At 44.5% G+C, this 15,594-nt stretch overlaps 1 protein-coding gene and 3 non-coding genes across 4 annotated transcripts; 2 read left to right on the top strand and 2 right to left on the bottom strand.

Moving 5' to 3' along the window:
• Nucleotides 1-197: 197 nt before the first annotated feature.
• TRNAL-UAG lies at nt 198-279 on the top strand. The gene has a single exon. It is a non-coding gene; the product is annotated as a tRNA-Leu (tRNA).
• Nucleotides 280-2,796: 2,517 nt separating this feature from the next.
• On the bottom strand, nt 2,797-2,886 carry TRNAY-GUA. Its single transcript is given in 2 exon segments — nt 2,797-2,832; nt 2,850-2,886. It is a non-coding gene; the product is annotated as a tRNA-Tyr (tRNA).
• Nucleotides 2,887-4,535: 1,649 nt separating this feature from the next.
• Nucleotides 4,536-4,607, top strand: TRNAP-UGG. The gene has a single exon. It is a non-coding gene; the product is annotated as a tRNA-Pro (tRNA).
• A 5,127-nt stretch (nt 4,608-9,734) lies between these two features.
• Nucleotides 9,735-10,730, bottom strand: LOC121148345 (olfactory receptor 6S1). Its single transcript, XM_040968404.1, has one exon. It carries the CDS (start codon nt 10,728-10,730, stop codon nt 9,735-9,737), a length of 996 nt encoding a protein of 331 aa, XP_040824338.1.
• Nucleotides 10,731-15,594: the final 4,864 nt, after the last annotated feature.

Here is a 15,594-nt window from a genome sequence, read left to right as displayed (position 1 = left end):
TCACGCTAACAATCGTCGTTGGTGCTCTCCCGGGCCTTCTCCTGGGCCTTTTCTCCTCTGTCTGGATTCGCTGGGGTTCTGGAACGAACGAGAACGGCGAGGGGAACTCCGTCTCCTGTCAAAGTCTAAAATTTTCGGTCCTGGACCCCGGGACCTAATGCCTGGAGATGAAACAGCAGTACCAGAAGGATCGCTCCGGTAGTGTGGCCGAGCGGTCTAAGGCGCTGGATTTAGGCTCCAGTCTCTTCGGAGGCGTGGGTTCGAATCCCATCACTGCCAGTTGTGCATTTTACTTTGGGTATCGTATTTCTCCCGGTGCTAAAATACAGAGCATATCGCTGGAGACTTTGTCCCATCTTACTGACAACCCTAAATCAGCCTTTTTCTGACGTTTCTCTATTCGCAGCCCAAAGCATCAAGGATTTTCTCCGAAGATGTTCCACTTCGGCAGGGCAGTCCCATTTGCCCACAGGTCCCTCCCCGGACTTGTGAGCATACCGCTTTTGTGAGAGGCGAACCACAGCGGTTTAGGCGTCCTCTTCAAAAACTCACCACGTCATCCCATCAGTCTCTTGAGCTGATTCAGGCCCCTTCTAGCCTGGAAGGCTGCGCAGAAATGACGCGGCCAACTCGGGCACCGTTCTAACAATACTCTGGAGTAGACTCTAGTTTGGCTTGAATCAGATTAGTTTTGTAGTTGAACTGGACAGCTGGCTGTTTGGCTGGCTGGACAGACAAAACCAAAACCCAGTAGATTTCGAGTTCTCTAGCATTTTACCTTCTGGGGAGCACGAAAAAGGAAGTTTAACAATAACTTAGAATTTGATTTTGCAGATGGTGTTTAAGAGTTCAAAACCTCTTCAAAGCTGATTCTTGGCTGATTCTGGGTAACAGGGATGCTGTTGGTTTGGCCACCCTCCTGCCAGGTCTGTTTGTCTTACAGCAGGGTCACCTCAAACCCCTGAAAACTACTGATCAACTGTCCCCACACTGTTGCCTTCCCAGGCTGTTTCACAGATAGGCTTCTTGCTCTCAGGGTTGTGCCGCACGCTTTACCTCCGTGTCTTTCTTTCACAGCCTGATGACTCATTGCTTCTGAAAGCTATTCCCCACGTCTGTGTGTGCCACCGTTTATGTGTCCATCCACCCTGCAAGACGTCTTGGTTGCTTTCTCGTCCTGACAGGTATGAATAAATCTGCCGTCAACTCTGATGTACAGGTTACTGAACATTGTTACATTGTACAGTGGTTACAATGTATCTGGGTGAGTGTATTTTAGAAACCCCAAAATGGTGTCAGTTCACCCCCACATACCACAAGCCACCCATCCCTGTTGCCAGAGAGCTAGAAGAAAGTCGCTTGTTTCGCAATGCGCAGAGGGAGCAGGTGGGCTGGTGAATCTTTTTTTTTTCTTTTGTATAAATTTTAGTTTTGAAAATTTTTACATATTTGCCTAGGGTGTAAAGGGTCAAGGACATATGTTTTCACATTCTCTTTTTCCTTCCTATATCTGGGGAAAATAAGCAGAGAAGCCCTACCCAGCCTCCCACCCATCCCAGGTCCCCGATGTGGGGCATGCTCGGGGGGGTCCTGGCTCAAGTGGTTTTGGTAGTTCAGTAGTTCTGTATTGCTGTCGATCTTGAAGGGTAGTGATTCTTAAAACTGGAGCTGAGCAGTGTGTGTCCAGCTTGTGCTGGGTTTCAGGTGACTTCACAGCACTGGTTGGCTTCTTTAAGTGGCTGGCAGCACGAGGCCAGGAGTGGAGTCTGGGAAGGCGGCTCGTCTAGGCCAATAGGGGAGGTCAGAGGATGGAAAGCAGAACAGGTTAGATGACTCTCTTGGCCAAGCTTTGCAGCAAGTCTATGAATGCACACTGAGGCGAACTTGTTCAGCCAGTGGACCGTGGAAAGATTTCTCAATCCTGCTGCAATGAAGCTGACATCTCAAAACTGCTGTCAAAGCCATCAAGTAACACCCTCGAAACATGCCTCCCTATACTGGGACGGGATCTCTAAGGTATGATCAAATGACTGCCAAATCCCAGGGTGTTGATGTGGCTTGACAGCAAGGAGTGGTCCCCTGCCACTCCCCTCTTGTGGACACAGGAGTAAATAAATTTTGTTCCACCCATCTTCCTCAAACCTCGACCCTCCCCACTCTAATTGGAGATTCACATGGGCATGCATCCCTCTCAATTATCTAAATTATATATATAATAGTACACACATTCCCCCAACTTTCCCCTCCTTACTCACTTTCTCTGTCCCTGAATGAGGTCCACATATGCCTGTGACTTCCTTTTAAATATATATATTTTTAAATTCAAGACAATAAAATTTGATGACAGAAGAAATGTAACATACAAGTGAAAACAAAGTAAAACTAGGGGAAAAAAGCCCATCACAAGAAACTTATGGCATATTTTATCTTTTCATCTTACACATTTCTAGAAGCAGCAATTGACTTTGATCATGCTATGCCAATTGGTTTATAATGCCTAACTGTCCCTAAGAAAGTGATGACATTCTACAAGAACATGCTTGACATTGAATCCTTGCATGTATATCAACAATACTATCTAGGTTATAGTGAAGCCATAGCCCCTTGTTTTAATGGTGCGTCCTTTCTGTTACTGAGGGACTGTTTTTCATGTAGCTGCTAGCTAGTTTGAAAGACTAGGAGATACAAGAACCAAACGCGAGGTCTTATTCATATCTTTTGTAAATCAGATTACACAGGGATGTAACAAGGTTTGGAGATGGAGTAGAAGACTGAAGCCAAGAAAAACCAACTTGTTCCTTCGAGCCGGAATCGAACCAGCGACCTAAGGATGACAGTGGTGCAACACTCTACAGTCCTCCGCTCTACCAGCTGAGCTATCGAAGGGAACGAATGGAGCCCTCGGGAGTAAGTATTTATGCTCGGCGTGGCAACTAGCAAGCAGTCTGGGTTTTCTGTATCTGGGACTTTGGCGTTCAAGGGGTGTCTGCAGCCACACACACACAGCACATTCCGCCCTAAGGGCAACCCCGAAACAATAGGATCGAAATTTGAGTCCGAAGAAACGAGTCAGGGAGCAAAGCGTTAGCCACCGGGGCGGAGGAGCACCTGCGCAGCTTCTGGAACAGCCGGCTCAGAGTAAGCCGGTTTGCTCGCCGGGCACGAGGAGAAAGCGGGAGAACCAGGAAAGCTCTAAGCGGAGGGCGTACAGGACTCGGCGTCTTGGCTGTTGGTGAACCTGCAGTGTGCATCCAGGAAGGGATGGCAGATCCCGCCCGCGCCAGCAGATCTCCTCCACCAGTTAATGAAGTCCTTCCCAAATGTGCAGAATCTGACTTTCATTAACAAAGGATTCACCTTTTTCCTTCGCCAATTAACAAAACCGTCCACGTAAAACTGACAATCCCCACAGGCCCCAGTGGGACTTGAACCCCCGACCCTTAGTTTACAAGGCCAGTGCTCTAGCCCTTGAGCTACAAAGCCACCACACAAGCCTCATCACGATGTGGAATTTGTCACATTTATGGCATACACAGAATTAACATCTAAATAAGTTTCAATCCACAATTAAAATGAAGAGGAGGAGTATTGACATGTCTCCTTGTGTCTGAAGGCAACAACAGCTGCGCTGGACCAGGGCACCTGTTCTGCCTCCGGTCACAGCGCGCACTCCGCACCTTGTGCCCTGCGGAAAGAGATGCGGGCCGGCGTCAGCGTCCTTCTGGTAGTTACCTGCTCCCGCCTTGCCGGGATCTTTGAGCGCTCCTCTTCCTAACGCTAAGTCGAGGCCGCAGCTCCACCAGAGACCGACCGGCTCTTGAAGCCTGAACGAGGAGGAAAGGGCCATTCAGGCTGGCCGCAGGGAGGGCGTCTGCCTGGGCTTCCCTCTGCTCTAAGCCTGGCTGGAGCCGGGCTCCTGGCCCCGCGGTCCCTCCGTCGTCCGGCTCGGGGGTCCAAGACCCTGCTCCCTCCTGGGCCCTGTGGCCAGGTCAGACCTTGCCATGGCCTGCGGGAAGATAAAGCCACAGCCCAGGAGCTCAGTTCCCTCGAGCAGAAGGGGCCGCGGAGCAGGGGTCGTTGCCCGCTCCCCGACCCACCCATGTTTTTGGAGAAAGCTGTTTCCATGCAAAGCTACAGAAAAGGAGTCACTTGGCTCAAGCGTGCCTTAAAATGTGCCTGGAAACTAGGACGGTATCACCAAGTTCATGGAGCCAAGTTTTATGAGGCGAAAGCCCCGTATGGCATGGAAGTGTTGTAACGTTGAGCAACCAATGCGCTGCAGAAGGTGAGTTGAAGATCCTATTCCACCACCACTGCACAATCAGAAGTTAGAATTACTCCCGGATCCATCAGCCCCAGGTGGTGTGCTCACACACTCCTCCCTAACTCTCAGCCTGGACTTTTCTACCAGGGTCCGGACTGTCTTTAGGCAGGGATGAAGGAAATCCGTGCAAAGAATGAAGGCATCAGAAATGCCCAAGGCGTCTACCAGTGGCATGGTAAGCAATTTTGCGCAAAATTAGTACATCAGTTCAGGCTCGTTGGTCTAGTGGTATGATTCTCGCTTTGGGTGCGAGAGGTCCCGGGTTCAAATCCCGGACGAGCCCTACTCCTTTTAACTCCACGTAAGTCAATTGTGGTCAAAAGACAATCCTTGTTGCCAAGGCCAAGTTCACCTCCTGGAGATTTCCTCCAACTGTCTTTGGATCACTTAGTTGAGAAAACAGATCATCTCCATCCAAGGAATCTGGAACCGGATGGGTATTCACTCTGCTGCCCATAAGTGTTCTTTTGCCAGGAACACCCTGCCCTGCCCACTCTGCCGGGCACTTTTTTTTTTTTTTTTTTTATGGGGCGAAAGCTGTGTTTCTCAGCAAGCCGCTGGGCACGAAGAAGACAGCTACCTACTAGAGCGTCACAGTGCGGAACAGAGCCCGCGTTCCAAGGCTCCGGTCACCATGGAGCTCGGGGCTGCTCCCGCCTCGGCCTGGCAGGCGCCGGGCAGCGGGCTCCAGGCAGCGGGCTCCAGGCAGAGCCTTCGCTGCACAAACTTGTTTGTCGAAGACCCTGGTTCCCACCTAAGCCAGAGCAATGGAATCACTCCCCACGTGTTTCCCAAGGCGCACGGTGACAGTGAGAGGTACTTGCCATTTCTGCTCAGAATCCACCACATTGAGTTGTAGTTCGTAGATGTTTCCCACACCTTAGGTCAGGCTTTTCTGAGTCACTGGTCCTTCCTCAACAGTGGGGCGACTTGAACAGAATGTCTGTGCTCTCCGCTGTTCTGCTCAGAGAAGTCGTGCGTCCACAGGGTAAGAAAGGTTTTTTGTGACTGGTGACTGAAGCGCGAGAAGAGGAAGAGCTATCCGGAGACCCTCACTTCCAGGTCGATGGTCCTGTTGCAAAGGATGCTTGCAGGAAGGCCTGGGAGTTTGTGCTTGCCGCCACCAGTGGTGAGGCCAGTGGGGTGGTGCAAATGAGGTGCTTGAATTCAGGAAGATCCAAGTCAAGAAGGGACTTGGAGGAATCGCCGCCCGGCAGGGCTGAAGGCTGGCCGGCACAGGAGCGCGTTGGGAAGGTATTCACGGAGAGAAGGGACACAGGCCTGCGTTTGCCTGAGCTCAAGGAGCTGCAGCAAGGCTCCTGGAGGAGCACTGTGTGACTCCGAGATCGAGGGCAACTCTTGTCTCTGGTGAATTGGCTATACAGCCTGGAGCAGCCCATCCGTGTTTAGCACTAACGTTTCTCTCAAAAGTTCGGAATAATCCTGCCGATGGGTGTTACTGAGTTGAGTGACCGTGTTTTTATTAACACAGTAGCTTCAGGTTTCCCAGACAACACAAATTTTGTGCGTGAAGGCAGAACTTCAATTAGGAGTTGAAAATTTAAAAAGCGGCTTTAAAAAAAAATACAGAAATGCTGTTTCTCTTCCTCCTCAGCATGCAAAAGTTTTTGCTGTTTCTCTTCCTCCTCAGCATGCAAAAGTTTTTGCAGTCTGTGAATCATTGACTAGTCCCATTAGATTCTAATTGTAGGGGAATGCTCCGCCTGGTGATGATTCACAGCCAAGCTTCTTTTAAGAGTTCAGCAGTAGCTCTGAAGGAGGCGGCCATTATCAGCTTATCTGGTTTTCTCATTCACTTCACACATATCTCCTAGGCCCTTTCTGCTTGCTAGGTTCTGTTGTAAGAATCTGAAATACTTATTTTTTGGACTATCTCGAGTACCTTGTGGCTGGAAGCACATCTCATTGTTATCACCACTGTGAATGTCTTCATTTACTATTGCTAACTTTGTTTTTTACAACTGCATCTTAGCTTTTTTTTTTTCAACTTTTACCACTTGTCTGCTTTGTGTGCTCTTGACTTTAAACACATAAGTTTGTTATGTGTGAGGGTTTTTTTTTTTTTTTTTTAGCTTCTTGGATCCACAAAATAATGTTTAATATCCTTTTCAGTTAGTCCTCAAATTGACTTTCCAGTCTCATCTTCTACCACTTCTTTTACCCTTTCTACAACCAGCCAAATTAGACTACTGGGTATCTGGAAACCACTGCACGTGTTTACACTTTAATGTCTCACTTTGTCGTTTGTGATCACTAAGACCTCTGCCTTTCTCACCTGGGGAACTCCTCCTTCAGATCTAACAGGTGAGAGCTGCTCTCCGGAGCCTTCTGTAAATCCACAGAACTGACTTATTTCTCATGTTCCACATTCTTTTTCACCAGCAAGTAATGGTTGAGTGTTTTACTCTATCCTGTGTCCTGTTGTCCACTGAAGTGTGGTGCTGGCATAGGCATTCTTCCTAGTCTCCCAAGGGTTGGAATACACATACATCGTCATTTTAAAAATTAGCCACTCCGCGGGCCTGGTGGCGTGACCTAGTGGCTAAAGTCCTTTCCTTGAACGCCCTGGGATCCCATATGGGCGCTGGTTCTAATCCTGGCAGCTCCACTTCCATCCAGATCCCTGCTTGTGGCCTGGGAAAGCAGTTGAGGATGGCCCAAAGCTTTGGGACCCTACACCCGTGTGGGATACCTGGAAGAAGTTCCTGGATCCTGGCTTCGGATCAGCATAGCATCGGCCGTTGCGCTCACTTGGGGAATGAATCATTGGACGGAAGATCTTCCTCTCTGTCTCTCCTCCTCTCTGTATATCTGCCTTTCCAATAAATAAATAAATCTTAAAAAAAAAAAAAACTACCTTGACAATTTCAAATAAGAGATTAAGTGTGCCAAGTGTTGCTGAGATTAAGACAGTGAAATACTTGATAAATTTAACTTTATTGGCATTATCAATAGTTTATGTGTGCAATGATACAAATTGAAACCTTTTGTGCTTCTACAATGTCTTTTAGGTTTATCTAAAACAATGTCAAGTTCCATGTCCACAATGGTGAAATCTTAAGGAAAAACTAAATATCAGAACCCAGTACAATGGCTCAGTGACTAAATCCTCACCTTGCAAGTACTAGGATCCCACATGGGCGCCAGTTCATGTTCTGGCTGCTCTACTTCCCGTCTAGCTCCCTACTTGTGGCCTGGGGAGGCAGTTAGAGGACAGCCCAAAGCCTTGAGACCCTGAATTCATGTGGGAGATCCAGAAGGGACTCCTGGCTCCTGGCTTTGGACTGGAGCAAACTAGCAGATGGAAGATCTTTCTCTCTCTATAAATCTGAACTGCCTTTCCAATAAAAAAATATTTAAAAAAATAAATATCAATAAAAACCTTTTGTCTTTTCACTACAAACTGTCATGCATATCTAAGTTTATACACTTGCTACTCACATACACTCACAGATACACCACATTCACCAGCCCGGCTGTCACGGGCATTTAGGGAGAAACCGGTGGGTGGGAGCTGTCTGCATCTCCATCTTAAAAAAATAAGAAGAAAATAAATTCAAAATGTGTACAAATTGAGTCCAAACTAATTTCTTACAATGCATCAAGTTCTGAGAATAGATGGCTTGACATTTTATTGCCACAATGTGAGAAATATTCAGAAATACTGTCAACTGTTACACAAATACTCCTTTTTGGCCAGTAACTAGAATTGCATGCTTTTATGTTGTATAAACCTAGGTAATTTTCAAAGTGATTATTTATCTACTTTCTAGGCAGACAACTAATATATCACACCTAAAGAGTCTTCCCTCTTCAAATCACTGATTATCCTTCCATTGCATAAGTACTCAATTATCTTTCAGGATAGAAATATTTATATATTTATCAGAGGGTCTAGATGAAAGCATTGGTGTTTTTCATGTCCAATGAAACTTTGTGGTTTCTCTTCTGATGTTAATAGTTTGACCATTTTACAGCACTGTTTTGAGGTTAGTATACTTCCAATATCTTGATATTTGTTATTTTTTATACAGATCCTGTACAGACGGATGCAATTAAATGTAGCATTGATCCTGCTTAATGCATGAAAATTTCTTCAATAAGAAAATATACTAGAAAGGGTAAACCAACTGTCATATAATCTCCAATGTCCTTTTATCATGCCCATTTTTTCAAATTATTGTTTATCCCTTAGACTTCTCTGAAGTTCAAGCTACTTGAGATTAAAAGCCATTTCTTGTTCACCTTAGCATAAATTTGTATATCAACAGGGTTCAGCAAAGACATTTAATAAAACTTTTTTCATGCACGAATAAATGAATATTTGTCCCTAAGATTTTCAAGGACACTACAAATAGGAACCCTAATTCTCTTTTAAGGTATTCACTGAACCACAAATTCTATTTCTTGGAAGATGCAATGGTTGTAATTTTTTAAAAGATTTATTTATTTTTATTGGAAAGTCAGATATATGGAGAGGACGAGAGACCAAATGATCTTCCATCTGTTGATTCACTCCCCAGGTGGCCGCAACAGCCAGAGCTGAGCTGATCCAAAGCCAATAGCCCAGAGCCTCTTCCGGGTCTCCCACACGGATGCAGGGTCCCAAGACTTTCTGTGGTACTAAGTCCCTCGGCTCAATCCAAATTTTACTAAAGCAAAAACTTAAGACAACAGATGTAAGAATGCAAAAAAAAAAAAAACAAAGAGTGTAATCAAGCAACAAAATAAATTATGCCTAACATGTTTTCAATAAAGTGCAAATAAAAGTACACTAAATGCTGTGACTCATGAACTGCCTCGCTGATGTGCCTTTGCAAAGGCAGCTGCCGTTTCCAAGAATAGTTATTGCTATTTTCTAGCGGTGAATACAATTTCTTCTGTGAAGTGTGTACAAAAATGTCCAGATAACCTATTTTATTTTTTATAACTATAAGGAAACTTTTCTTAAAGTTTCTTGATTTACATAAGCAATACGAATTCAACTGAGATATTTAATCTGTTTTTAACTTTGAAAACAAGTCATGCACAGATAAATCTAAATATTTAATTAAGGCTATGAGCTTCTTCCCAGATAAATTCACATATGTGCAAATACATGAAATTTAGGTAGCTATAACTTTCCTGAAGCCTCCTCCTTAGATTTCCTAAGTTGGCTAGAGGCCCTTAAGTTAAGCTTGCATATGTAGGAAGGTCTTACAAAATGATAGTGATGTGGATATATATCAACAACCATGTGGATTATAATTAGGTATAATACAGAATCAAGACGTTTTACCTGAAAGAGATAGGGCAGACTTGTTGACTGCGACGATCATGATGACGACGGCGGTAAGAGAGGAAACCGGGGCTGCTGAGACTTGAGACTGACGGCTGAGTCCCTCCCTTTTCACCTTCCTGCTTTCTTAATGCAAATCTTAGCAAGCACAAGATTTCCTGAAGAGTCCACTGCTACCTTTCTGAACACGTCCTTGAGGGCTTCCTTGACACCCTCATTGCGCAAGGCATAGATGAATGGATTCAGCAGTGGCGTCACGAACGTGGTAATCACTGTTACTGACCAGTTAGCTTCCACTGAGCCGCTCTGTGAAGGCCGCACGTAGAGAAAGATGGCGCTGCCGTAGAAAAGGGTCACTACCATCAAGTGGGAGGTGCAGGTGGAGAAGGCTTTCTGGCGGCCTGAAACCGAGGGGATGCGCACAACAGCCAGGATTATGTGGCCATAGGACGTGGCGGTAATGGCCAGCGAGGAAACAATGACGACAGAGGCCAGGACAAAATCCGTCTCCTCCAGTTTCCTGGTGTTTGTGCATGCCAGACGGAGCAGTGGGCCACTGTCACAGAAGAAATGCTGCACCACAGCGCCCTGTTTACGGAAGGGAAGCGAGGCCACAGCCACTGTGGGACCGAGCACTGGGAGGAGTCCGCCCACCCAGCAGGCCAGAGCCACGCGGGAGCACACAGCTCCGCTCATGAGCAACGGGTAGCGCAAAGGATGACAGATGGCCAGGTAGCGATCCACAGACATGACAGCCAGCAAGAGGAACTCAGAGGCTCCGAGAAAAAAGTAGAAATAGAACTGGGTGATACATGCTACAAAGGAAATAGTGTATTGCCTTGAAAGGAAATTGTTCAGCATCTTAGGAATGATGACAGAAGTGAGCAAAATCTCTAGGCAGGACAGGTTACCCAGAAAGAAGTACATGGGGGTCTGTAGTCGAGTATCAGCACCTACCACACCCACGATCAATACATTGCCTGTCAGAGTCAGTAGATAGACAAGAAGAAACACAGAAAATAGTTCCGCACTGGTGCTGTTGAGATTGGGGAAGCCTGCCAGGATGAATTCTGTTGCGCTATTACTCTGGTTACAGCCAACAACCATTATCTTTTCCACCTGTGTGACAATATGGACAAGTGAGCAGCTCTTCTTAAAACATTTAACCTAACGTGGCATATGTAGCCCCACTTTCTCCAGCTGCAGATGCTATTAAGATTTGGAGCACCTGAAGTCATCATCATCTGATCAATTTCATGTTTGCAAAGACTAGTCCTACTCATTGTTATTTTTAATTTCCATTTGAAAAGGAGAGAGCCAGGGTTGAGTGAGGCTGAAACCCAGAGTTGAGAACTCATCCAGGTCTCCCACCTGAGTGACAGAGAGCCACCTGCTTGAGCCTTACCACTGCTCTCCCAGCAGGCAGCTGGATTCAGACACTCCAGTATGGAACACAGGTATCCCAAGTGGCAGTTTGTACACCAAACACCAACCCCTTTATAACTAAAACTTAGAAATGAAAAAGCCAGGAAATTCTACCTTCAAATATCCCATTCTTGGACCTTAAGTGGTGAGAACTCATTATTATAATGATGTCACTAACAGCAAGTTGACCAAAAACAGTGGAAAACTAATTTTGGGAAGACTGTAACTCCCATTCTACCAGGATTAGAATTTGAGCCAGATTCCCTCTAGCTCTAAATTCCTGCATCTCTCCACTGCTTGGTTGAGTTGCCTTGGAAAGGTTATTTACATTCTTGGTTTTCCTTAATTTTGAAATGCTGTAAGCAGTAAGTGAAACAATAGCACACACACACAAAAAATGAGTTTACAGCCTTCAACTAACAAAGGATATGAGAATCCAAGCTTGACTGGCTATAAGCCTTCAAGACTATCAGTGAATCCAGCCTGCTTGTACTTCAACCACCCAACTGTGAAATAGGACACAAGAATCGAGGCTATTAGTATACATATCACCTCAAGTTATCACATATCACCTCGTTATCCTTTTCACCAACAATTCAAGGGTCTAACTGAACTCTGGTTCTCATTCAAGTGTTCGAATTTCTAAAGAAAATTTGTCCCATGTGAAAAAAGGCAATATGAGAATAGACTACACTGATTCATTTGATCAACCAGTTATTCACACTCCTTCAGTGTCAACTTCAACTTAAATATTCTAGGGAATGTTAACTTTTCCAGACCATGATATCCACCCAGTGGAACTTCCAACCCGTGGCCCTTTCCTAAGAGTTGGTCTTATCAGGTGGTTTTTCAGAGACAGAACCATGAATTCAGAAATAAAATTTTTACCCTTTGATTCAAGTCCCTCTAGTTCAGAAGACTGCATCCCAGGTTAGAAAACACAATCCAAAGATATATTCCAAAACATTATCTTTAAAAACGCCTCAGCTGATCAGGAGTGCGCTGGTCTTCATAGCCATCTAAAGCCAAAGAATTGCTCTTACAGAAACACTCGTTTCTTCCCCAGCCTGCTTGTTCCCTAGCACAGCTCTAATGTCTTTAGTTCCTGCAAATATTAGGCTCATATCATTTCTCACTCATCCCTTATATAAATACAAGTAGGGCCATTTTTGTACCTTATGTCTAGGATAAAGTGGTTCCATGGTCTTTCTCATTAGAGATTCAGTCAACCTCTTCTCCATTCAGCTACGGAAAACATTTTGTTTGTTCTTAAACCAGTAAAGTCATTAACTTTTGCTCTGTATTTTTACATATGCTGCTCTATTCTAACTCAGAAGTAAAGATGATGTTATTGACGCTCTCATGTAGCTCACTGCCTCTTAAGATGACAGGAGGAATCCTGCAGGTACATACAGATTATTAAGAAGGGACACAGAAAAGGAGCCACATTGAAGAAAAACATCATAGCTTAGAGAAAAGTTGTGCCCAAAATAAGCACTAGAAAATTCATATGGACTTAACAGGAGAAGGGAGTATCTTCAATGAAAAACAGCAGCATGTAAACAGGTATGTTTGGACTAAAGCACAGAACATAAGAAGTAGAATGGAATGTGATAGAATCAATCATGTCACAGGAGACTCCTTATACTCCTCTGTTGCTCCTTGTGAAATGTTCCATTGAGATCAACCTATATCTACAATGGCAGGACAATAAGTCCTATCCCTAAATATGGAAGGAATTCTTCCTATCAACCCCTGGATGCACTGAATGCCTTGATATCTCCAGCAGGGTGGGGATCACCTTAAAAGATTTCTCCTTCTCTTTTTTGCATTTCAATACCCTGCACCATCCTGGAGTCCTCACGTTCTGTACTGTGAGACAGCCAATATCCTGAAATGACTTATCACTCTTACCAGTAGTCCCTTTCATCTCTAGTGGCTTAAAAATGCTTCGTTTGAAGCCATGTCTTCACTTACTTGCTGGTAGTTTTTATATACAAATATACAAAGTGACAGGTTTGTTTTTTTTTTCTTCCTTTTAGAATTTATCCTCCCTGCATTCAGGCAGTTGCCTGAATACAGGGAAGTAGAAAGCTGAAGAAGTCATTGGTTTATAATCAGTCCCTGTTATTGAATGTTAGAGCTTTCGTGCATAACTAACTTGCAATGAACATGCTCCCAAAGGAAGATTAAGCCAGACATTGGCTAGCAATGGTAATTTCTGGAGAAAGATAAGCCAGAGGATGAGGAGACCACTAGAGAGTGAGAAGAAAACGCCTAGAAGACTCAAGGGAGACTTGGGATTCAACAGAAATCCCCAAGACCCTACGCCTGTTAAATCTGAAAAGGAGACTGACCTTTCATTCAACAGGAGGTACGTTCTGCATCTATGTGTCAAGCTCCTGAAGCCAGGAAGCTGCAAAATGTGGATTAACAATGACAATGATAGAACTTGGTCAACTGTGGAAGGGTTAGATCATGCACTGTTCCCTTGCATGACACTCAGGGGAAATGTTTAAATCCTGAATATCAGAGACTTTGTGTCTTCTCCCTGAGGACTTAAAATTGGAAATCCCTCCTGTTTCTGGGTTAGGAGATAATGGAAACCCCAAGGTGAGATAAGCTAGAAGAGGTTCCACGTGTCATCTCTGTCTTCCACAGCTTCTCCCAGAACTGTACCTTATTCCCTAGTGATAATCTTGGTGGCACCACACACTCAAAACATTTAGAATTCTGCACAATTAGCATATTTTGATTTGTTTTCATTCTATACTCTTGACTAAAGACTCAACTACCTCCTCATTATCAAGTTCAAACACTGTTTACTCTAAGATCCTGTTAGTTTCTTCTGAGAAGTTTCCCTTACTCCTCTCTGTTCTACCACCTCTCTCCCACCTGAAGCAGTTTTCCCTTTAAAACTAAGTTTCCATTTAGAAGTTTTTCAATTTACAAAACAAAATATTCAGAGTAGCACAGAGTTCCCATAAACTCCACAGCTAACTTTATTAATATATCAGTATATTTGTCTCAGTCACACCCATATTCTCCCTGCCTTTTTCAAATCTGACTTTGTCAATCCCACTCCTTCTAGCCTCACATTTCTGTGTGCATATTGAGGGTTTTTTTTTTCTTTCCTTTCTTTCTTTCTTTTTTTTTTTTTTTTTTTTTTTTTTTTTTTTTGCAAGCTCCCGCAGATAGGGGAGAACATGCAGTATTTCTTCCTGTGTCTGACCTACTTAACATGATGGCCTCCAGGTTCATCTGCATTGCAGAAAATGAGTGTTTCATCCTTTCTTAATGGCTGATACCATTCCATTGTGTATATATGCCACATTTTCTTTGTTCATCTGATGATGGACACTTGATTCTGTAGCTTGACTATTATAAATGGTGCTGCTTTAAGCATGGTGGAGCAGGTATCTTTTTGATACAATGAGTTCATGTCTTTTTGAGTATATACTCAGTATTGGCATTGCTGGATCATATGGTAAGTCTGTTTCCAGTTCATTAAGAAATCTCCTTACTGTTTCCAACAGTGGTTACACTAATATTTCCACCAACAGTGTGTCCCCATTTCATCACATTATTGCCAGCATTAGTTGGCCTCTGTCTTTTGAAAAATAGTCACTCTGACAGGGTGAGGGTTTGGTAATAGCCACTCTGACAGAGGTCTCATTGTGTTTCCTTGATGGCTAGTGATACTGGGGTGTTTGTTTATTGGTCATTTTGTATATCTTTTTCTGAAAACTTTCTATTTAGGTCTTTTGGCCATTTCTTATCAAGACTGCTGCTATTGTTGCTGTGGTTGAGTTCAGAGTTTCTGATATAGGGCCTGGCATCATGGCCTAGTGGCTAAAGTCCTCACCTTGAAGGTGCTGGGATCCCATATGGGCGCCAGTTCTGGTCCCGGCAGCTCCACTTCCCATCCAGCTCCCTGCTTGTGGCCTGGGAAAGCACAGAGGATGGCCCAAAGCCTTGGGACCCTGCACATTCCTGGGAGGCCAGGAAGAGGTGCTGGGCTCCTGGCTTTGGATCAGCTCAGCTCTATCCGTTGTGGGCATTTGGAGAGTGAACCAGATGGAAGATCTTTCTATCTCTCCCCTTCTTTTCATAAATCTGCCTTTTCAAGAAAAATAAGTAAATCTTAGGAAAAAAGACTTCATGTAAACTAAACTGCACTGTACTCCAGTCTTGAGGAACAGCTGCTCCTGTGAAAGGAATCCCCGCTGGGTTCTGAGCTCAGAGGGCAAGTGCCCATGGGCCCCTGGGGCTCATTAGGGAATTCCATTCTTTCTAGAAATACTCTCTTTCAAGGGAAAAGAAAATACATAAAACAAAAGCATTGGTGAGGCATAGTAATTTTTATCACTGGATTCAAGAGAAGGAGTAAAAACAAAGCCTGAAAAAATGGCTGAGTCAAATTAAGCAAAACTAAAGTAGAATCTGTGGCTCTTGTTTCTAAGGGAAGACAAGTGGGTTTGTCCGCAAGGAGACGCATGCGGTTTGAGAGCAGGCAAAGCTTACTGAACGATACCTATTTAAAAAC

Source organism: Ochotona curzoniae, unplaced genomic scaffold (genome assembly GCF_017591425.1).
Source record: "Ochotona curzoniae isolate NIBS_2020 unplaced genomic scaffold, NIBS_Ocur_1.0 scaffold_4701, whole genome shotgun sequence".
NCBI classification, from domain to species: Eukaryota; Metazoa; Chordata; class Mammalia; order Lagomorpha; family Ochotonidae; genus Ochotona; species Ochotona curzoniae.
Note: the sequence above shows the minus strand (reverse complement) of the source record. Positions and strands in the feature narration are given on the sequence as shown.